The 24,900-nt window shown below is 36.7% G+C and overlaps 1 protein-coding gene across 5 annotated transcripts in view; it reads right to left on the reverse strand.

The window, feature by feature from the left end:
- ptprea (protein tyrosine phosphatase receptor type Ea) overlaps positions 1 to 24,900 on the reverse strand; it is a 221,838-nt gene that overhangs the window by 11,120 nt on the left and 185,818 nt on the right. For 4 of the 5 annotated variants that reach the window (XM_020940688.2, XM_055150270.1, XM_020940690.2 and 1 more), the window contains 12 exons: positions 20,202 to 20,292; positions 18,626 to 18,702; positions 17,972 to 18,008; positions 17,793 to 17,890; positions 12,061 to 12,180; positions 10,417 to 10,580; positions 8,758 to 8,893; positions 7,979 to 8,128; positions 5,231 to 5,324; positions 3,636 to 3,712; positions 1,742 to 1,876; positions 990 to 1,115 (listed from right to left, as the gene is read on the reverse strand). In XM_020940688.2, coding sequence (XP_020796347.1) covers positions 990 to 1,115; positions 1,742 to 1,876; positions 3,636 to 3,712; positions 5,231 to 5,324; positions 7,979 to 8,128; positions 8,758 to 8,893; positions 10,417 to 10,580; positions 12,061 to 12,180; positions 17,793 to 17,890; positions 17,972 to 18,008; positions 18,626 to 18,702; positions 20,202 to 20,292 — 1,305 coding nt within the window. The remainder of the gene's footprint in view (positions 1 to 989; positions 1,116 to 1,741; positions 1,877 to 3,635; positions 3,713 to 5,230; positions 5,325 to 7,978; positions 8,129 to 8,757; positions 8,894 to 10,416; positions 10,581 to 12,060; positions 12,181 to 17,792; positions 17,891 to 17,971; positions 18,009 to 18,625; positions 18,703 to 20,201; positions 20,293 to 24,900) is intronic. The other variant, XM_055150269.1, reaches the window with a different exon arrangement.

Consider the following 24,900-nt stretch of genomic DNA (forward strand, 5'->3'; position numbering starts at 1 on the left):
AGGCAATAACTCAGTTTGAAAATTATGTTAAAATACTATTTTCAAATGAAAAAGAAGTTCTCATAGAAGTGCAAATGCAGCTATTAAAGTGAAAAAATGCATGACAAACTCAGATGAACGATCCAAAACTTCTTTATTTATTTTTTATTTTAGATTACGTTTCGGCAAAAAGCCTTCGTCAGATCATTTTTCTTGCTTTGGGTAACAGTTGTTTCGGACACCGGTCATCTAAGTGTGCTATGAATTTTTCCAAGAATATCGTTTTCAAAAATGCATTTAATAATTTTAAGTAAACTGCAAATATTTAGATCACTGTGTTACCGTTTAATGTTTTGAAGATGCTGTATTTGGCGAAAACAACATATCAACATGTTTTATTTTAAATTTACGTTTCACTTTTGTTTGTTGTTTTGTTGTGTACAGTTTTGTAGCATTCTTACGTATCTTTTTGGAAAATTGTCCAACTGTAGCATGGGTGACGTTGGGTTGTGTGTGGAGGATTGGGCAAAATCCTACATCTAACAGTAAGGAGGGTTTTAATAGGGCCTGGGGGAGATCGCTAAATTACTCAAACATGTATGGATGAAAGTTCTAAAAGCTCTTGTGGCATGTTTTTGATAATGGACTAAAGTTATAACATGGAAGAAAAAAAGAAAATTACATCATAAATAAATACAATTGTGGACATGCACTTTTTCTCAGAGGATTGGCCATCTCCTTGTCTCTGTAAGAATGTTATTTTGTTTTGCCTGAAATGTCCCGCAGTATGGCATTAACTAATCTTTCCTTTTTGACTGACAAAGAGGCTGCAGGAAAGTTATTTCTCTTTAAATTTAAGCAAACATGGAAACAAACTTCCTTGACCATTCCTCTGTGTCCTGTTGATTTATCTGGTTTATCAGTTTAAGTTTGTTTCTAAGTGCAGATCATCTCTACAGCTTCAACAGTGCTATATAAATAAGTTTTACTTGAGAGTGTAGAATTCTCACCGGCACGTAGGAGAGTACCAGGTCTCTGAGGCTGAAAGTATCACACAGAGTATCAGCCTTCAGCTCCACTCTGAAGTCCCCGTAAGAAACAGCCTCCTCTGTGGGCCAGTACTGACAACACTTATCCTGCAAACAAAAACACACATGAAAAACACATTAACAAAGCAATTAAACAGAAATTAGGGTATAAGTATAGTAGTAGTAGTATAGGTCTATCTTTTAAAATTTTCCTTTTATGTTTTCATACACAAATATATTTTATTGTATTTAAATGTTGTCTAATGAAAGTACATTATCTTAAGTTGTTAAAGAGGATTACGTTCTCATAAAATTTGGTTTCTATGGAAAAAGTTACACAGTGCTAGTGTTATTTACAATGTTGACTTGACTATGTGTATTTCTTTTATTTATTATGGGTTTCTAAATGTTGAAAAAATTTGAATTAGGACCATACCATTTCATTTAACAACTTAAAACAAACTATTATATTCTGAATAGTGAAAAGTCCTTAAAAAGTGCTTGAAACTGAAATAAAGTGGTCTAAATTTATCAAGTTTAACAGTTGTTTTTTTTCTTTTCTTATTTAATTACAGTACAGTTATGTTGTATATTTATATTGTTGCATTATGGATAGTAGCTTGTATCTTGAGACTAGTTCTGAAATGTTGTATTTACACTGTGAGTTCCTATAATATTCCAATACCATTCCCAGCATTGTTTTTCTCTGTGTGCATATTCCATACTCAGCTCACCTGCTCCCTCTCCTGGAGTTCTGTGAGCATTACAATAGAGTGACACTTCCACTCCCAGACCATCCTCCAGAAGTCCTCGACTGTGTGCGGCAGAGGGCCCTGAGTCGCTATGAAGTAGTCCTTCTGCCTGTAACCCTGAAAACACAAAACGGCCACGTCAAATTACAGTGTTATTTTACAGACTGAGTGAGAGAGTAAGGAAGGATTACAAAAAGATGAGACTGAACTTGGACGTTAATGCACAATGTGAAGAGAAGGCTGTGGGAAAATGATGAAAGATACTGCAGACATATGACAAAGTATTGCAAAAAACGTATAGTAAGCAATAGTAGTAAAATTTAAATCTGTATCTGTAAAATCTGTAAAACATGTTATTATTATTAGTTTTCTAGTAGTAGCGGTAGTATTCAAGGCTTCAAATTTGAGGTTATGTTGAGACTGAGTAGTGGCAGAAGTAGTAAGAGAAGCAGCAGTAGTAGTAGTAGTAGTAGTAGTAATGGCTGTAGATTGCCCTTACACGTATGAAGGAAGAATTGATGTAGTTGTTGAATATTAATGCTGAGTATAACAGAGAACAAGTGATGAAAGCAGTAGTAGTAGTAGCAGCAGCAGCTCTATATTGTGACCAAGTAGTAGTAATAGTAGTAGTAGTAGAAGAAGGGGTAGTAGTAGTAATAGTAGCAGAAGTAGCAGTATATATTGCCCTTAAATCAATGTAGGAGGCATGGACAATAACTGGTGGATGTAGTGGTAGTAATAATAGAAGCAGAAGAGGTAGCAGTAGTAGTAGCAGTAGTAGTAGTAGTAGCAGTAGTAGTAGTAGCAGTAGTAGTAGTAGTAGTAGTAATAGTATACCCCACTACTATGGATGAAGCGTTGATGTAATCAGTGAAAAGCAATTGGTGGGTATAAAATAGAACAAGTGAATGTTGTAATAGTAGTAGTAGTAGTAGTAGTAGTAGTAGTAGTAGTAGTAGTAGTAGTAGTAGTAGTAGTAGCAGCAGCAGTAGCAGTAGTAGCAGTAATAGTAGTAGTAGTAGTAGTAGTAGTAGTAGTAGTAGCAGCAGTAGCAGTAGTAGCAGTAATAGTAGTAGTAGTAGTAGTAGTAGTAGTAGTAGTAGTAGTAGTAGTAGTAGTAGTAGTAGTAGTAGCAGCAGTAGCAGTAGCAGTAGTAGCAGTAGTAGTAGTAGTAGTAGTAGTAGTAGTAGTAGTAGTAGCAGCAGTAGCAGTAGTAGTAGTAGTAGCAGCAGCAGTAGCAGTAGTAGCAGTAATAGTAGTAGTAGTAGTAGTAGTAGTAGCAGCAGCAGCAGCAGCAGTAGCAGTGGCAGTAATAATAGTAGTAGTAGTAGTAGTAGCAGCAGCACTACTACTAGTAGTGGTAGAACAGTACTAGCTGTTACTACTACTACTACTACTACTACTACTACTACTACTACTACTACTACTACTACTACTACTACTACTACTACTACAGTGGCAGTAGTACTAGTAGCAATAATAGTAATAGTAGAAGTAGTAGTTGCAGCAGTAGCAGTATTAGCAGTGGTAGTATTATCAGTAGTATAGCCTATATATTGCCCTTACATCTATGAATGAGGCGTTGATGTAGTTGTAATATTAGTAATAGCAGTGGCAGTAGTACTAGTAGCAGTAATGAGTAGTAGTAGTAGCAGCAGCAGTAGTAGTAGTATAGCCTGTATATTGCTCTTACATCTATGAATGAGGCGTTGATGTAGTCATAATAGTAGTAATAGCAGTGGCAGTAGTATTAGTAGCGGTAATAGGAGTAGTAGTAGTAGTAATAGTAGTAGTAGTAGCAGCAGCAGCAGTAGTAGTACTACCAGTAGTAGCAGTAGTAATAGTAGTAGTAGTATAGCCTGTACATTGCTCTTACATCTATGAATGAGGCGTTGATGTAGTCGGTGAACTCTTGACCCCTCCTCATGGACAGAATGACTCGGTTGAAGTCGTCTGAAACAGAACACACAGGAAATACCTCAGAACCATTCAAAGCACATGGGAAAAACATGCTCACGCTGGGGTGTGTTCATGGACCGGAGGGAGATTACGTAAAAAACAGTACTCTGAATCAGAACCGGAACCCCTGATTACATGTGTGGAGATGTAGGCAACTGGAGATCAAGTCATACTTAAATAAACGTCATATAAACTGGGACAAAACTGGGATTAAGTCAAGTAAGATTAATTAAACCAGAACTAAACCTGGACTAAATCAGGACCCAATTTACTTAAAGGTGCATTGTGTAACTTTTCTGGTGGAGGGGAAGATCTGTCAAATGCTTTTCTCCATCGATATGTTATTGCTTTTTTATTGTTAATGCCTGTTTTTCTAGATATTTTTGAGCTATAAAACCACCTGTAACTGAATAAATGTAAGGTAGATCTGTTTAAAGTCATACTGTGGAACATTCCGGAGCAATGACATCTCCATAGAAACAAACAAGGTGACAAACGTTCCACCAGAATGCACCTTCAATTATACACCGAAGTTACAGTTTTTGTTGGAGTGTTTGCAACAAACTTGTCTCCATGTATGTTATTCTTCTGTCTAAAACAGACATGTCAAACTCCGGCCTGGGGGCCAAATTTGGCCTGCGATATAATTATATTTGGCCACAAGATTATATCAAATAAGTATTAGACTTCCCCCCCGCTACAGATACATTACATTATTTACATACATTATTAATACATTATTTATTTAAAATGTAGTTATTATTTTATATTATGCTTGTTCTGGATTCAGTGTTTAAGTAAAATTATTATCAAACATTTATTTTAATAAGAAAAGGTTTAACATTACATATCTCAACAGAAGAGAGAAAATGCAAATGTTATTGAAAATTTTCAATAGATATTTAGTTTGGCCCACGACTTAGTCCCAGTTTTTAATTTTGGCCCTTTGTGAATTTAAGTTTGACACCCTTGGCCTAAAATATTCCAGAGTATGGCATTAAACTTAGCTATGTTGCATTTATTCAACTACATGAACTACAAAAGCTGACACTGAGCAGGGTCACCTCTCCGCAAATCTGACCTGTAATTGGAAATATGTAAGTGTAAAGCAATATTAGGGATTATTCTAGGCAAAAAACAAACAAAACATCTCTATCTAGACCTGCAGGTGGCAAACCCTCCAGAAAAAGTTACACAGTGCACCTTTAATGAAACTTTTTGGAAGCACTGGATTCACTTGACGGGGCATCTGGATGACAAAAAACTTTTTCAGGACCATAATCTAAACTCTTCAGAAGGATTGCAATAGAGAATATTTAAAGCTGTGACAGTTTTACGATGACTTTTTTACATTTTTGTATCCAATAGTTTTACTTCACCGCACTAGAAAATTGAGAAAACCTGAGCAAAATATGAAAAATTTAAAACACTAATCTCCATCTTATTGCCTCATTTTCACCTCGGGTCTGTATTATTGGAGTAACTACAGTATCAGTAGTGTTGTGTACTTACATGGGATGATTTGCAGCACTCTGTTTTTCTTCATGTTGGCTGGAAGGTTCCCTGTTCTCATGTTCTCCTTCATTATTCGCATGTTGGTCAGTTTCTACAAAGGAAAAAAAGAAGAAATGAAGAAATATGCTGAATATAATAGAATAATAGATCTATATAACAATAAAAAAGTGAAGTGATGTATGTGTATTGTTGTTTTTGAAGGTGCAATGTGTAACTGTCTCCAAAAAAATGTTAATGGATTTGTCTGAAATGTTTCACAATATTGTATTAAACTTTTCTATATTCAAGGAGACCAAACCAGACTAATTTACAGGTCAGATCTGTGGAGAGGTGACCCCACTCACAGTCAGAATGAATGTTTTTCTAGGCGTTTTTGAGTGATAAATCCACCTATAATTGAATAAATATAAGGCAGAGCTGTTTAATGTCATACTGTGGAACATTCTAAGCAGAGCAATGACATATCCAACCAAAAAGTTACACAGTCCACCTTTAAGAAGAGACAGAAAACATATAAAAATATCATTTTGGCGATGATCACACTTTAGGACTAAACCAGGATTAAAACAGGACCAAAGCAAGTCTAGATTACAAATAAACCAGATCAAATGAGAACCAACTCAGTGTCAACAAATTCAACTTTTTGGATTACAGGAATAAATACATATATGTGCGTCATTAAAGCTGGAAAATCACAGTTTATTTGTTGATATATTAAATGCAAAACGTTTTACAGAGAGGATTTTGGGCATCTTTGAGTAATATTTTAGAAAACTATTTAACCGAAACACTCAATATTAACTTTCACTGGATGCAATTTAATCAAAAGAAACAAAAAAATATATCTTTTGAATGCGAAAAAGTCTGAAACTAAGCCATAAATACAGGGACATGTCTTATGAACTACAGCGAGTGCAGATTTAATAGGATTTCAAGATTAATCTCAAAGCAAAATTCCTCCACAAAATATAAAATATCCAGTTTTATGCTTGCTTGTTTCTATGGATTTGTCATTTCTCCGCCTGGAATGTTCCACAGTATGGCATTAAACAGCTCTACTTTACATTTATTCAGTTACAGGTAGTTTTATAGCTCAAAAATACCTAGAAAAACAACATTCTGACTGTGAGCGGGGTCGCCTCTCCACAGATCTGACCCGTAACTTTGTCTAGTTTCCTCTCGATGAACGTAGAAAAGTTTAATGCCAGATAAAGCAATAACATCTCTATGCAGAAAAACTTTTGACTCTCCACCAGAAAAGTTACACAATGCAGCTTTAATGGACCAACCAAAAAAAAGCTGCTTAAAGATGGCAGAAGTGGACACATACAGAGTAAGAAAATGAAATGATTTGATCCAAGGCGTCGAGACAGGATGCAGAGGAATGAGGAGGAAGAGGAAAAGGAAAGCAGTGAAATCAGCCCTATGTGCCCGAGGACGCACGAGGATCTCAAGATTGTGTAACTGGGCTATTTAAAACATTTCCTAATAAAAAAAAATAAAAAAAATCAAGTACGGGCTTTCACTGTGAGCATTGCGGTGGTGAAGGCGAAAACATACAGTGGATTCTAAGCTCAATTAAAAGTTAAAATAAATAAATAACTAAAAAGTACTTGGAAAAAACTGTTTATAATAATAACTGAGTGTGAATATTCCAGTTACAACTTCTCAATAATGGTCGACTTTTAATGCATTATGGAATGTTTTGGGCATTTTTTGGCATCTGTAAAAAAAAAAAATCATACTCTAGACTGGATTTGTGAACATAGAAGAATTCAGCAGCTTGGCATATTATTAAAGACACACTGAGCAACTTCTCTGGTGCAGGGACCGTCACCTTCTTGTCTCCATGGGGATGTTATTGCTTTGCCTGGAATATTCCATGGTATGACTTTAAACACATCTATCCATCTATCATTTAACCATTACAGGTGTTTCTATTGCCCCAAAACTGAATACTTCTCTCTGTAAATAGGGTTGCATTTTCACAGATCTGACCTGTAATGTAGCCTATAGTTGTGTCCCTTGAGATAGATAGAACATTCTAGAACAGGGATGGGCAAACTACGGCGCGGGGGCCACATGCAGCCTGTTAATCCTTTTAATCCGGCCCGCCGAACTCGAATAATAATAATAATAATAATTTTCAGTGTTTTAAAAGTAATTTCAGTAAACAGTAAATACCGTGGGACTTGAAAGACAGATATTTTGTTGTACTGCTTTGTAATAATTTTTAATGATGGGATATTTCAATAACATGGAATATGTTTTCTACAAATCCGTTAATTGCGATTAATTAATTACAGTTTTTTCGCGTTATGATGTGTAGTGGATTACCAAACAACACACTTTATACATTTTTTCAATTTCACATTGCTGAGACTCTTTTGGAGAGATTTGTTAAACCTTTATAAAGGTTCTATATGCTTTTGATCTGTCGAATTATAGAACTTTTTGTGGCCTACGAGTCAAAAAGTTTGCCCACTCCTGGTCTAGACCAATGACAATAGCAATAACATCTCCATGGAGACAAGCAGGTGATGGCATTTTAGTTATACACTAATACACTAAACGTTAGGATACCTGATTTACCTGTGGAGATAAGGTACTTAAACTAGTTTTTAGCTCGCACAAACCCTTTGGCATATCACTAGCATTCACATCCACAGATTTTTTATTATTTTTTACTTATTTATGATAAAAAAGGGTCTGTAATTCTGCTTTAAATGAAGTGTAAAGAGTCACCTTGAACTCCTCCTCCAGCCCGACCCGGTCTCCGTCTGTGTACGTGTTGTGCAGTTTGTGTAAATGTCCTTCTAAAGACGACACGTCCAGCTCTGTGTCTCCATAGAGGTAGTATTCAAGGAGCGCCTGGTATATGAATGAATACTGCATCTGTGAGGAATAAAGAAATACATATACAGTAATAGGGTTTTAGAGATTTGCCATTTGAATGTAAAAAAATATCTTTCATTTTCAGTGTACTTTCTCCTATATGAACTGTAGCTCTTTGTTGTCGTTAATTATTTCATCAGCGTGTAGTTATTTTCTGTGAAGTACTTTTGAAAGCAAATACTGAGCCATTTTTCAATATAGAGCACCTTTTCCTTCTAGTTGTTGACCTTGTTTGGTCAAATAGAGCAAATCAATGTTTAATTTTTGTTTTGACATGACATAATATTAATACGCTTTTATTTTCTCTACTTGGATGAATTGGTGCAGTGATTTGCATATAATTTTAAGTAACATTTTCTTAACCTTATGGCAAGATTAAGATCACATTTTCGATCTGAGAATTATACACAAAATGCCTAGTGTCTTAGTGATTTTAATTTAATACCAATGACCGTCGGCAGCTTTTTAATTTAGTGTCAATTCAACTTAAAGTGCAACAATAATGTCCAAATTTGCTCAATAACATTCAATGCTTCCAACACATGTACAATGTTAGATTTCATGCCATACCACCAGGGGGCGATAGTAGTTGTAGTATAAGTAGTAGTAGTAGTAGTAGTGTGACTTACATCTGTCTGAATGAGCTGAGAGCGCTGTTCCCTGATCTTGGACACAAACCCAAACACGTCCACCTTCTGCTCCGAGTGCATCATGTCGATCATCCCGTCAATCACGATGAAAGTCCCCGTCCTCCCCACTCCAGCGCTGAGCAAAAGAGACACACAGAAAAAAAAAAAAAGGATTAAAAAGTCTCACATTACGCTATTTTCAGATCTATGTTATAATGTTGTATCCTCATTCACATGTTTAACACACAAACCCTGCATATTTAGGCGGAATTCTTCTCTCAAACATAAAACACTGAGATCATGTGATAATACAGGAAGTGCTCAGCTGTGTTTTTAAACTCCACCTAAACTCTGTCTTCACTCGAATCATTTGGATGATTTCGGCCCTCGAATTGCCAATCTCTACTGAACAGAAGGTAAAAGGAGCTCTTAATTGAAAACTACTACTACTGCATGACATCACGAGGTGGAACGTAGACAGACTAATAATACAGGATTATTCAAACATGTGTGAATGAAACAAAACACAACTCCAGATCTGTTTTTGAGGAGGTGCCAACATTATAACATGACTTAAAGCTCACAAGAGTCAATTTTGCATAATATAGGACCTTGAACTTAGCTGTCCTATATGAAGAGTATTATAATAATGATACAAATAATAATACAGGATTAGATTTTTGGTTGGTCTTCCCAGATCTTAAAATGACATTGTTCATTCACTTCACGTTTGGTGGTAAGAAGATAATGTTGTAACCATAGGTGGTCTGAGACTTACAAAAGAGTCTGCCAATCTCTCACCTCTGACCACAACTTACAGACCACAATTATACCTACGTGGGTGCCCAAGAACACTAGAGTAGTGTCAGGTAAAACCACATGTTGGTTATGTCGGTGTACAGTGCAAAATTTCAAATATGCTATGTTAAAAGTGCACTACGTAACTTTTCTTTTGAAGACTACTCTACCTAACCACAGTTTTGTTTCTCTCCAGCGACTAGGTCAGGAATCAGAATGCACTAGACGATTTGCAAGAACCCCAGAAGTTATAGACCGCACACCGACCAATCAGCGAAGACCTGAATGACCCCGAGTTGTGAATAGCAGACTGCATACACTATCCTCCTTTGGACTTACTTTGTCAAATATTAATTTAGCATTTTTTATTGCACCTTTAATTTGCAAGTTCACCTCGCAAAAACGACATTGATCGTTGACACACATGTTCGCTCTCTGGTTTGTTTGCTGTTGTGCCGGTAATTACTTGGACACCGCTCAGCGTTTCAGTGCGACGACCAAATAGCAGCGATTGGTTAAATAAAAAAGTACCCGCCTACAGTCGAACAAACAAATCCTAATGCTGTGAGGACAGACGGTTTCCACAAAGTGAAACCGGCTCATGAATCAGGGTACTTTTGCTTTCCACATACAGATTACGGGGCTATTGATTTTGTCGGGAATGTAATGTAAGTAGATAGATAGGTTTAATCTATACTGTGGGACATTCTAAACAAAGCATTAACATTTCCATGGAGACAAGCAGGTAGCGGAAAAAGTTGCATAGTACACCCTTAATGTATAGAAATAGATCTTTTTACAGTCACTTGTATGTCTATGAGAACTGTAAGAGTTTTATGAAGTTTATCTGTAGTGACAAACCTGCAGTGCACGACGATGGGCCCGGAGAAGGGAGGGTTGACGGACTTGACTTTCTTCAGGAATTTGAGCATTCCGATCGGAGAAAAGGGAACTCCGAAATCTGGCCAACTGGTGAAGTGGAGCTGAGTGACCAGACGGGCGCTTTTACCCGTGTCTGAAGCCTGCTGCAACGAAACATACAACACAATTCAATACAAGATATCAAGACAAAATGCCAGTACTAATGTAAAAAAAAATACATATAGCCTTTTCTTAGGTTTCAGTTTTGAGTCATACATACTGTACACATTTTTCATCATTCTGAAACCCATGGATAGACATATTTTAGAAAATTATAGACCCATGGATAGACAATAGACAACAATATTCATTTATTTTTCCAAAACATGCATGGAAATAAATTCTTTTAAATAGTCATTATTATTTAATTTAATTTAAGTTTAATTTTTTACTTTTTTTTTTTGTTTTAATTAATTTTGAGATGCCTAATTAGTTTCTTAATATAGACATCTCTAATCTAATATGGTGTGTAGTTAATAGCAATTATGTTCATCGCTATGGCAACTGTACTAATTTCTCATTATTCCGAAATCCAGGGATAGAAAAGTGAATAATTTTCATTTATTTTCCCAAACATGCATGAAAATAAAACTGTCAAAAATGTTTATTATTATGTTTCATTTTTCACAATTTTATTTTATTTTATTTTTTTTTACATTTTTTTATTATTATAATTTTTTTGTATTAATTTTGAGGTGCCTAATTAGTTTTCTTAATATAGACATCTCTAATCTAATATGGTGTGTAGTTAATAGCAATTATGTTCATCGCTATGGCAACTGTACTAATTTCTCATTATTCTGAAACCCAGAGATAGAAAAGCTAACAATTTTCATTTATTTTCCCAAACATGCATGAAAATAAATTATTTTAAATAGTTTGTTTAATTTTTCACTTTTTAAAAACATTATTATTATATTTTATTTTATTTTTTTTATTAATTTTGAGGTGCCTATTTAATTTTCTTCATATTTTCTTAAACCCTTTGATAGAAAAGCTAACGATTTTCATTTCTTTTTCCAAAACATAAATTAAAATAAATTATTTTAAATGTCAATAATTACATTTCATTTTTCACTTTTTTTTAAACATAATTTTAATTTTGATGTGTCAGTTTGGTTTTCCTTATATAAACATCTTTAGTAGCAGTTATTACATTATATATTTATCCATTAATGCAATATGTTGTATGTTAATTCAAATTGTTACACATATTAAAGGTGCACTATGTAACTTTTCTGATGGAGGTTCTGCCACGTACTTGTCTCCATATACATGATTTGTCAATAATATTCCATCATATAACATTAAACTAATCTATCTTGCATTTACTCAATTACAGCTTTTTGAATTACTAAAACGTATCTCATGCGTGTCTCCATGGAGATAGATATGTTTAATGCCATACTGAGGACCATTCCACTACAAGCAATAGAATCTCCATAGAAACAAGCAGGTAAAGTGACACAGTGCATCTTTAAGTGGCAACGTTATCTGATATTTAACACTTATTTTAGATGAAGGATGAGATAAAAGTATAAACCTGTTATCGAAATAAGCAGATTAATAATAAAAGTAACTTACATTTTGTACACAGAACTTGCGGATGGTGTAGTCCACGAGGATGGTGAAGTCTTCCACTGCCACTCGGATGTTTCCGTACGTCCAGCAGCCCTGGTCCGGCCAGTACTGGTAACATTTGTCCTGTAGGGGGAGACAAACAGAGGCTTAGGTTATACTTATGTAATGTAACACTAAATAGACCTTTTGAGGTTTTTATCCATGTCCCAAACCATCCACTTTCACAAAACTTCATCACTATGCAGATACCCAACCCAGCCTTATTGTCTCCACTGAGCTGTTGTTGCTTTACTTAAAATATCCCAGAATATAACATTAAACTTATCAATCTCCATATAGACAAGCAGTTGACACCACCAGGCCAAGTTAAAGGTCATATCTATGGAGAGGCAAGCCTACATATTTGAAAAGGGATTTTTTAAAAAAATACTGTCATACTGTGGGAGTTTCTAGGCAAAGAAATGAACATCTCCATGGAGACTAGGCTGAAGCAAACGCTCTTCCGGAAAAGTTACATAGTTCACTTTTCAAGGGAAACTGTCTGGGCTTAACATCTGGTTTATAATTTGAAGTGAATGGAATTGGACAAGGGACAAAACATGATATATAATAATGAACAAACTCTGATATTTTCATAGAATGGACCAAAAAATAACGAGAAATGAAACAAAATATAAGGAACAGAGCTAAAAAACGCCAATTTTTTTCATCATTTATTTTTGTCAACGTACAGCTTTTGTCACTGCGCTCATGGCGGGAAGAGGAACCAAAACCTTTACAAGTAAGAGTGAAATACACTGAAGAATGAAAGTGTGGTCTTTGAAAACAAGTCTCAGATGTTATAAAGTTATAGTGATGTGTGTTATGTTGTTTCATCATCACAAACAAACCTGGAGTTGTGTTTTGTTTCATTCACACATGTTTGCACATATTTAGGCTGAGTTCTTCTCTCAAACAGAAAACACTCTGTTCCACCTTGTGATGCCATGTGGTAATACAAGAAGTGCTCCAGTGTGTTTTTAAACTCCAAACGTCTTCATTAGAATAATTTGGATAATCCAGCCCTGGAATTGACGCTTCGTGACATCACAAGGTGGAGCAGAGCATTTTGAGCGGACAGAGTTACAATAAAGGATTACTCAAACACAGAGGCGGCGCTACCATTCAGCAACAGTGGGCGACCGCCTAGGGTCCCCGAACCTGGAGAGGCCCCCAACCTATTGTCCTCAATGCCACTAATGGTCGCAGCCTCAGAGCAATTTGATTTTCTCTCAATATGACATTAAATGAGAGTAGTTTTACTTTTAAGCAAGAAAACACCATCAAAATATTATCTGATTATCAAATCTATTAACTGTCAAAGCGTTCCCCCTTTCACGTTAGAATGGACTAGTCAGCTTGACCCTGATTTGAACATAATCATAGCAGAATCATAATCATATGTAATGGATGTAAACAAAAATGTAATTGTACTAGCAAAAAATATAACTACTACTACTCTGGTTTTCTAGTAAGCGACCAAACTAATACGTTTCCAGCCCACCATAATTCAAATAGAGATGTACATGTCTCAAGAACAACATTGAAAAACAGACAATAAATATTAAAAATACACAAAAAACTAAACAAAACAAACAAAAAAACAAAACAAAAAACAACCAAACAAACAAAAAAAGCAATACAACAAAACAGTGCATTATAGTGAGGGCCCCAAACTCAAGTTCGACCTTGGGCCCCCAAATTGCTGACTCCGCCACTGCTCAAACATGCGTGAATGAAACAAAACACAACTCCAGGTATGTTTATGATGAGGTCACGGCATTATAACATGGCTTAAAGCTCACAAGAGTCAATTTTGCGTAATATAGGACCTTTAAAAACAAAATGTAACTTTGCATTTGATTGAAAAAGGTCCTAGCAAAACTGTCTTAAATCTGCATATTCATTCGTGTCATTCACATATATTGAAAATCAGTGCTGTCCTATGACTTTGAAAAGGCAAACCTCGCTCCACTCATAGAGCAGTCTGTCTATATAACACCGAGAGACAGAGACAGGGGTCCTCTCTTAATTTAAGCCCCCACAGGCCTCTACTGATACTCCCTCCAGGACTTCATCACACCATTATGTTCTCATTGATTTTAACGGGGCGCGCACTGATTCAAATCCTCTCCATTTCTCCTCGTATTGATCGGGCCAGACCTCGTTCACGGGGGATGAGGAGAGGACAGGACGATTTGTGTCTCGAGAGGGAGTGGAGGAGGAGGACGAAGGTAATGTGTATTTTAAAATCAGCGTTTGCAAAAAATATTTAAACGCTGTGGTTAAATCTATGTGAGCTTTAAGCCGTGTTATTGTTTCCTCCTCAAAAACGTACCGAGAGTTGTGTTTTGTTTCATTCACACGTGTTTTGAAAAATACTGGTTTATTAGTCTGTCTACACCTCCAAAGCTCAAAAATTTCAAGTGAACATCTGCCTTTTACCTTTTTTTCAGCAGAGATTGGCAATTCCAGGGCTAATATTATCCAAATGATTCTAGTGAAGGTGTAATTACTGTATTACCACATGACATAAATATGCAGGGTTTGGGTTTTAAAGGGACAATTGTGGACATAGGTTAGTCCTAGTGAGCCAGAGTGTTGGAGACGTGTGGAGACACTTTTTTAAATATTCCATCCAGTCCTTGTATTTGCAGAGGTCACTGGTGCTAGACTAGTGCATGTCAATGGCCATAGTTATCCTGCCACTAAAACAGGGGTGCTCACACTTTTTCAGCATGCGAGCTACTTACAAAATGACCAAGTCAAAATGATCTACCTAATACAAAGCCAAGCAAACTGCACTGAAACACTCTGTGCCCCTTTTTTGGACCCTCACCCACAGTTTGAGAACCCCTTCTTTAAGAGAACTTCCTCTGGCACTTTACACAAAACTGTGAAAAAAGTGAAGGAAGATTTTTAAACCTGTTTTTTAAAGTTCCAAACTGGAGTTGCATTCTTTTCTGGTTTTGCAGTGATATTTACCAGCCTCTGCACGTTTACCAAACCAAACGCACATCGTGACAAACACAGATGCATTTGTGCACTTTTGTTAGGTGAACTTCAGCCAAATGTGGCAGTAGGTCTGTTCTGTAGATCTGCTCTATGTTGTAGACCTGCTTTGTGCCAACATTGGAACACAAATTTAGACTCCTTTTTGCTTCACGTTTGGTCTTGCTCTTCTAATCAGCGCACTGTGGAAGGGGTTTGTTTTCGCTGTACGCAGGAAGGAGCGAGAGCGTGAAAAGGCGAGGGGCGGCGTGCTGACGTGAGGCAGATGGACAGGTCGGATGTTTAGGAAGTTTAACCTGCCCTGTGATGCACGCTGGTACACGAGGGCACACGCTGTTGCAGACGAGCCGTGCATAGGGAGCGTGTGTGTTTGTGATGTGCCGTGAGTCCAACAGCAGCGGCTGTAATGAAATATGATCGCATTTGTTGAGTGTCAGACCTTGAGGGAGAGACAAGACCGAGTCCAAACGCGAGTCCGAGACGAGACACGGCGATCTACCCACACGACCTTGGCGATCGACTGGTAGATCGCGATCGATGTATTGAGCACCCTTGCACTAAAAACAGTCTTACCCACTCCACAAAACACCCGAAACAAAACTATTATTACACCAGACTGTCGATGTAAAGGTCTGTGTTGAAAGAATAATTCATAATCAATAATCATCGCATGAATCGTCGCATGTTGAGGGACTATTTTCTCATATATTAGTCCGCCGCTGCCGAGCTTTCTGTCAGGAAGTACAACTCGCTGCTGCTGCTCAGACATAAATCCTTCAAATACAAGGTTGGTTTTACTTCTAAACTGATTCTATCAACACAAACATTTACATCAATAGTCTGGTGTAATAATATATTTGCTTCGGGTGTTTTGTGGAGTGAGTAAGACTGTTTTTAGTGGCGGGATAACTATGGCCATTGACATGCACTAGCCTAGCACCAGTGACCTCTGCAAATACAAGGACTGAATGGAATATTTTAAAAAGTGTCTAACTAAGAAATGAGGTCCTATGTCCAAAATTCCTGACTGCCCCTTTAAAATGTGTGAATGAAACAAAGCACAAGTCCAGGTTTGTTTGTGATGAGGAAATAAAATAGCGTAATATGAGCCATTTAAAGATTGTTTATGACTTGCGATAATAACTGAGGTTAAAATGGCAGCCACATTGATGTATTTCCTATTTATTTAAGGCATATCAAAAGAGACAATCATTTAAACTACATACACTACGTACTATAAAACTACTACTGCGATATTGTTATTCCCCCATCACATTCGTGCAATAACTCAGGTCCATAAACAAATTAAATTCCCCATGTATTTCATATATTGTCTTTATTCTAGCCTCCTCCCCCCTCCCCTCATGTAATGCTGCAGTGTTTATTCCGTATTCAGTGTTTATTTGTCTGCTTATTCATCTTCCGGTCGGGTCCACGTAGTCTTCTTCATGTCGTATTGTATTGTATTTTATGTTTGTAATGTTCGGGTGAAATGGGGTGAAAGGTCCAATTTTGATTTCTTTGTGAAGAAATGGACAAATAAAGACTATTATTCACACTACTGCAATATAAAAAGGCTGATCTTTCAGAAAAATCACATGGGGCAGGTTGAGTAATAAAAAAAGTTACAATAAATGTTACTAAATATACTCTAAGAGAAAGAGTCATACGTGAGTGTATTTTACTTTCACTTTACAAACTACTGAATGGGGCAGTTGCTACAATTATGGATTGGGGGACAAAAAGGCTCTCGAATAGTTAAAACTTCTAAAAATATTCAAAATGATGGTTATAAAGAGTGACCACAATGCTATAGGATATCATTTTATGTACCATGTTTATTAATATTTTGCAGCTGTAGGTGTCAACATTCTCTGGGGGTGTGAAGCTAACAGGAAGCACTGCTCGGTCTGAAGTAGAGATGCGCGGATGGGCAACTTTTTCATTCGCAACCGCATCGCAAAACTCATCATCTGCTCACTATCCATTTGCAACCACAGTTTTTCAAAACCGCACCTGCCCACCATCCGCTCGGTCTCCTCCTATTTGCTCCAAGTTCAGAGTTTTTTATTTGAGTAGTGAAACCGCCACCTGCCCGAATTTAATTAAAATATTATTTTTCATCACGTCATCCGCCCGACTCGCGGTTTAGCCGCGGACTAAGGACTAAACCAGGTCTAAACCAGGACTAAACCAGGACTACACCAGGCCAAAACCAAGACTAAACCAGGACTGAACCAGGTTTAAACCAGGACTAATCCAGATCTAAACCTGGACTAAACCAGGTCTAAACCAGGTCTAAACCTGGACTAAACCAGGACTAAACCAGGTCTAAACCAGGGCTAAACCAGGTCTAAACCTGGACTAAACCAGGTCTAAACCTGGACTAAACCAGGACTAAGCCAGGTCTAAACCAGGTCTAAACCAGGACTACACCAAGACTAAACCAGAACACATCTTGGACTTCAAAGCGAGAGAGAGAACTCTGAACACATGGAGCGACACTCAGTCCGGGTTCATTTCTGGTTTAGTCTTGGTTTAGTCTCAGGTCACTATAGGACAGTCCTGTTATATTTGTTATTTTTTTTATGTCTCATGTCAGGAGAAGTGGGTGGACGGCGTAAAGTGTTTTAATTTTCTTGCTAAATTGCAAAATAAGACATTAAAATAAACCATGTACTCACCTCTTTTCTCTCTTTCAGATTTGTCAACATGACAACTGTCGCTACTTTCTGTTCCCAAATCATTCGCCAGAAATCTGCCACTGTGTCTTCTTTCGGACCTGCAAAACAAAACATTCAACTTAGGATCTTAGCTAAAAATAAGTCAAACTTTCAAATCTTTTTCTGTGTTTTTTTATTACCTTGTGCTGCTATGAATTTGTTCTTTTCCGTAAAACCCTGTAGGAAAAATCAGAACACTTAAATACGCAGTAGATAATTTAGTTTTTTATTAAAAGTGCATATGACGGTCATTATTATATCATTATATTTTAATTTAAGTTATAATTTCAGCTCTAGAATTGACAATCTCTACTTAACTAAAGGAAAAAGGAGCTGTTAACTTGGAAACTACCCTTCATGACATCACAAGGTGGAACAGAGCATGTGACTTTTAAGGTTTTATTAAAAATCTCACCTATTTTATTTTATTTATTTTTTTTGTATTTGAATCAAGTTTATGATTTTACTTCCTTGCTGGAAAAAGCAGCAAACATGACTTATGTAGAGGAAATTCCATACCACAATAGCTATAATTAGACTTTAAAATATTATTACAGTCATTATTTTGTTTAATGAATGTTTAAACTGTCTTCCTTGAGTGTAAATTGTCCGTATTGATGACAAAGGTAGAGGCATGAACTGCTACTTCCTGTATTTTTGAACTTTCATGTCAACTTTTTCACCACGAACTGCCAAACAAGAGGTACTAACCTACCAAACCACAAAATAACTATATAAAAAGCCGTCATGTGCACTTTTAAAATGTGACTGTAAGTTTTGAAAATAGGGCTCACGTCGATATAGGAAGCGTTGATGTAGTCTGAAGTGGGAACTCCCTCCAGCTGAGTCAACACCACTCTGGAATGATCGTCTGGACGTGGAAAAGCACAGGTTAAATCAGGCTTAGGAAAATAGAAGGTTGAACAAGGACCTATTGGAATTACATTAGAGCAGATGTGACAGTGCGAAAACATGATTATTTTCTTTACATTTTAGTTTGGGTGTGGGGTGTATTTCAGAGCGAGTGGACGTTTGTGTATTGGGAGGGTTCGGCTCATAAAGGTAGCAGTATTTAAATTATTATTTTTTTTAAGTAGACAAAACAGCAAAATCACAAGTAGTCATAATTAACAGACAAAATAGTGAAATAAAAACACCAGGATCAAGTAGAGCTGGCAAATACGACCATTTTAAGACCAAAATAACAAGGCTCAATGCAGAAGTTATGGTGATATTTTCAGTGTAATGTCAATTGGAGCCAGAGTTGATGGAGCCGGAAGTGCCTCCATGCTCACTTCCTATTTGGAAGTTATATATCTTTATACACACAGTCTATGGTTGCAGCAGAAGCCTATAGATTTCAGTTACTCTTCCCACTATCACTGTAAACCTGAAAGTTCAAACTAATAGATCAAGTTTTAGAAATAGTTCTTCTATTTTTCTTCTTTTTTGAGTAACTTTAACTAACATGTTTTGATTAAAGGGAACTATTGTGGTTATAAGTGAGTGTAACTTAAAAACATAGACGAAGGTACAACTTAGTAGAATTAATTTGTTAAAAAATAACATCTAATGTGTGTATAATGTATTATGTGTATACTATAATGTGTAATGTATGTAAGTATGTATATATTATTAAACTATATACATTATTTATATATTTTCATCTGGGGAACCCTCCTACAGTGTGTATAATCTAAGCATATATGTGTCTATATATGCTTACTACTATATATTATACTACAATGTGTGTAGATATACTGGATTGTAAGTACAATGTGTGTACAAAAATCATGGATTAAATACATAACTGAATTTGTACTGAAATTATTCCAGGAGTTTGAAAACTCTGATTGCAAATATCTGAGTTGAGCTGAATGAGCACTTTTAATTCAGCTGTTATCAAAAAGTACAAGATACAAGCAAGCCAATCTTTTAATCTCTGGAAGATTGTGACTTTTAAATTCATTAACAAGGCAATCGGTTGCCTCAATTTTTTTGAGTTCTTGTAACTTATTCAGGTTTACAGTGTATGGGTAGAATATATGAGTGACAAACGCATTTTTGACAATATTTGCCATGAGTACATTTTGTGTAATATAGGACTTTTAAACATTTTGGTTTCTTTCACTGCTTCTTAAGATATGATTTCGTTTGTCATGTTTGTGATGTATCCCTTTAAAATACCAGATCTTGTTCACAAGATTGTGCTGAAACAGGGTGAGTTTGTTTGTTTTTGGGAATTATGAAAATCTTCCCTATAAAATATGATCAGAACTTCCGCCATTGGTTTATTAAAAATAGGTATCGGTATCGGTCATGGAGAGTATTTTACAGTATGTTTTGCAGTAGTTGTAGTGCAGGACTCACATGGGAGGATGTTGGGGTATCTGTTCTTCTCCTTGTTGTCTTCTCTGTTGGCCTCTTCATATGTGCCCTGGACATGTCCGCCCGGTAAAGACTGTACAAAACAAAACAGTGAGTCAGGTATTACAAAATCAAACAATACAAAATCAGTGGTCAGTGTTAATGCTTGTTGTGTTAGTGCTAGACACTCAGTATTTCCACACTATTTTGTCGAATGTATTCACTAGCAAGGACCACGCCTCAACAGTGGAATACAGTAAAGATATTTTTTGACGGCGGATAGATGTGTTGGCTGGGGGAGACTTAGAGTGGGGGTACAATCTCCAATCCAAAATGGTTACCCAGCTGATTCAAAACAACACGGGTGGGAGGGAGGGTGTGGAGAAAGCTGATTCGGACGATGTTGGACAGGTTGTATAATTAGGGCTTACGGCGTGGTTGAGATAAGTCGTGTTTGGCTGGAGAGGAGGTTGAGGCGTGGTCCAGCTCCTGAATCTCACTTAATCATAAAACATGTGTAATGAACCACAGCTGAGTTACAAGTTGTACTACTACTACTGCTACTACTACTAACAGATCATCTAACTTTTGATGCACTAGGCCAGTGTTACCACACATTTGTTCTAGATTTTATTAATCTGCCTATAATCACAGCTACAGTTCATCCTCCTCCTATGACCTCTATGGCTACTATGACTACTCCTCCTCCCACTACTTTTACTATTACTACTACTATGTCTGCTGCTACAACTACTGCACACATTTGTTCTAGAGTTTATTAATCTATTTATATCTACTAATATTCCTCCTCCTACTACTTCTATTACTATTATTACTACTACAACTACTGCTGCTGCTGCTGCTGCTGCTGCTGCTGCTGCTACTACTACTACTACTACTACTACTACTACTGCTACTACTGCTACTACTACTGCTACTACTACTACTACTACTGCTACTACTACTACTACTACTACTACTACTACTACTACTACTACTACTACTACTACTGCTACTACTACTACTACTACTACTACTACTGCTACTACTACTACTACTGCTACTGCTGCTACTACTATTCCTACTACTGCTACTACTACTACTGCTACTAATGCTACTACTACTACTACTACTACTACTGCTGCTACTACTGTTGCTACTACTACTACTGCTACTACTACTATTACTACTACTACTGCTACTAATGCTACTACTACTACTACTACTACTGCTGCTGCTGCTGCTACTACTACTACTGCTACTACTACTACTACTACTACTACTACTACTACTACTACTGCTACTACTACTACTACTACTACTACTACTACTACTACTGCTACTACTACTACTACTACTACTGCTACTACTACTACTACTACTACTACTACTACTACTACTACTACTACTACTACTACTACTACTGCTACTACTACTACTACTACTACTACTACTACTACTATTACTGCTACTACTACTACTACTGCTACTACTACTATTACTACTACTGCTACTACTACTACTACTGCTACTACTACTACTACTACTGCTACTACTACTACTACTACTACTACTACTACTACTACTACTACTACTATGCTACTACTACTATTGCTACTGCTACTACTGCTACTACTGCTCCTACTACTCCTACAGTATATATAGTGCAGTATAGGTGCTTTCCATTGTACAACAAAATCACAATGACCTTGATTTAAATATGTCAAACTTGATAATCAAGAGCTCACAGATGCCACATACACAACCTCCCTATAGCGGGTCTATTGCACCGGTGTGTGTTTGTATGTGTGTGTGTGTGTTACTGCTGTGGGCACTTCCTCTGCACCAGTGACAGTAAACGGGCCATACACACCGACTTCCTCCTCTCACTCAAATCACACGCTTCTTCATACTGACTCACTCTGGTCATATCCTCATAAACTTAAATAACATATGGTACTTTTGAAGGTGTGTGTGTGTGGGCATGTGCCACTGACGAGGTGAGAATACGTGACCATACAAATGAATCATAAAAAGGTGTGGTACTATAAAAAGACGTGGTAAAGTTGTGTAATGCAGTTAGCCAATATTGGATAATTAAAAAAAAATTGAGATTAAGAAAAAAAATCAAGCGTGAGTTGGTAGCTGCAAACTCGAAAACTACAGCTTCATGACATCACAAGGTGGAACAGAGCATTTTGAGCTTTGTTGATAAAGACAGACTAATCAAGCAGGATTACTCAAAAGTGTGAATAAAACAAAACACAACCTTGGGTATGTTTTTGATGAGGTAACGGCATTCTAACAATCACAAGAATTTATTTTTTGCGCAATGTAGGATCTTTAAGGATTGCTCAAACATGCACAAGTCACTTCAAATAAAACTTCGAGAGAGTAAATGGTGAGAGGAAATAACTATAACATGACTAAAATGTCTAAAATGCTTAATAATATGTCTGCTTTAAAAAATCTTCAAGGTACTAAGGCTGTGCAATTAATTGAATTTTGATCACGATTTCGATTTGTGTGTCAAATTATCTCCAAACTCATATAATCAAGTTGAAATGATTTAAAGCTTATTTAGTTTATTTTGGGATATTTTTTAATACAAATAAGTATGATTATTCTGTTATTTAAATATAGAGAATGTAGAACAGCTGGATATATAGTTTATTTTGGATACATTTATGTTTTTCTACGGATTATTTCATGTTCAAAGTATATTTTATTCATTGCAAAACTGCTCTAAAGTTCATATTTGTAGCCTATATTTATTTTCAATTTGGAGGTTTTACATAAATTATCAATACCAAAGTGTTTTTTGTTAGTATTTATTTTTTTTTTTTTGAGAGGGAGAAATGCTAAATAAATGTATCGTGTAACAAAAAATCCTCTGAATGATTGTGATTTCATTATTGACCATAACAATCATGATAATGATTTTTTTCCATGATCGAGCAGCTCTACAAGGTACTACTACTACGACGACAATGACTACTACTACTACTGCTACTGCTGCTACTACTACTACTACTACTACTGCTACTACTGCTGCTACTGCTACTACTGCTACTGCTACTGCTACTGCTACTGCTACTGCTGCTACTGCTGCTACTGCTGCTACTGCTGCTACTGCTGCTACTGCTACTACTGCTACTGCTGCTACTGCTGCTACTACTACTACTACTACTGCTACTACTGCTACTGCTGCTATTGCTACTACTACTACTACTACTGCTGCTACTGCTGCTACTGCTACTACTGCTACTGCTACTGCTACTACTGCTACTACTGCTACTACTGCTACTACTGCTACTACTGCTACTGCTGCTACTGCTGCTACTGCTGCTACTGCTACTACTGCTACTACTACTACTGCTACTACTGCTACTACTGCTACTGCTACTGCTACTTGCTGCTGCTACTACTACTACTGCTACTACTGCTGCTGCTGCTACTACTACTACTACTATTGCTACTACTTCTACTACTCCTCCTCCTCCTCCTACTACTACTCCTACTACTCCTCCTCCTACTACTACAACTATATAATAAATTCAAATTCTCTCGTACATTTTTATCATGAGTTTTATTAAGAAGTGATAAAAGTGTGTAATAGGCTTAGAGACAAATTTAAAGTACAAGTACAATGTTCAAGTTACTGCTACTGCTAGTCCTATGTAATAAAGTCTATGGTGCAGTATTATCACAGTAACAGCTTTGTAATACTGTGTAAGACTTTGCAATAATAAAACTGCCCTGAATCGTGGATGAGAAGTAACGCTGAACAAAAGACAACGCATTTAAGCAAATTAATAACAAAAGTCACGGTTAAATCTGTTAAAAGTACTACTAAAACTTTACACTTAACTCACATTTTTTATTTTTTAATTTGTGTTATGCAAACTTAACACATCAGTAAAAGTGTTTCATTCTTTCTGTGTTTAGCCTCAACTCTCTTTAGGTGTTAAAGCACAAAAATAACAGCTGGCAGTTTCACTTCCTCAATGTTCACACTGCCATTGTGTCTTTGGGCAAAACCATAAACTGTGTAAAGAAGTGGACTAAGGGAGTGTGACGGCACCTGTAGCGTTCGGCTCCAGTCAAATGAAGCTCATCGAGGCTTACAGTTATAGGGATGAATTTGGAGTTGCATGTTTGGATTTCTGATCACGAGTATCATAGCAACCAAAGAGCCAATCGTGAGCGAGGCTGTTGAAAGTAAAGGTTTAGCAGGGAGTAGGCGCTTTGCAATGTTGTCAATCAATCCAGTTGTACCTACGAGAGCAATCTTCGGGAAAAAAACGCACCTGATTTGTCTCTTATTAATGTTCATGTCTTTATTTATGGACAAAATTGCGAAATAAAAACACCAGGATCACGTAGAGCGGGTTAATTCGAAGATTTTAAGACCAAAATGATGAAATGAGTGAGAGTTTTTTTTAATATAAAGTGAACTGGAGGCAGAGTCGATGGAGCCAGAAGCACACCCATGCTCACTTCCTTCCACAAATGCACGTGAGCGCATGCACGGAGCGCGGCCTCGAGTATCACATGATCGCTTTGACCAATCAGAGCGAGAGGAGCTAGAGCGGAGTTGGAGCGAATGATTATAAAACATTTTTTAAGAAAACTGAAGGATTTTGAGCTGAGAAAAAGTTTATGATTTAAAATTAGGTAAAAATCGGCACAAAATCTGACA

Source organism: Boleophthalmus pectinirostris, unplaced genomic scaffold (genome assembly GCF_026225935.1).
Source record: "Boleophthalmus pectinirostris isolate CB_2022bp ecotype Guang Dong unplaced genomic scaffold, ASM2622593v1 HiC_scaffold_14, whole genome shotgun sequence".
Classification (NCBI taxonomy): Eukaryota; Metazoa; Chordata; class Actinopteri; order Gobiiformes; family Gobiidae; genus Boleophthalmus; species Boleophthalmus pectinirostris.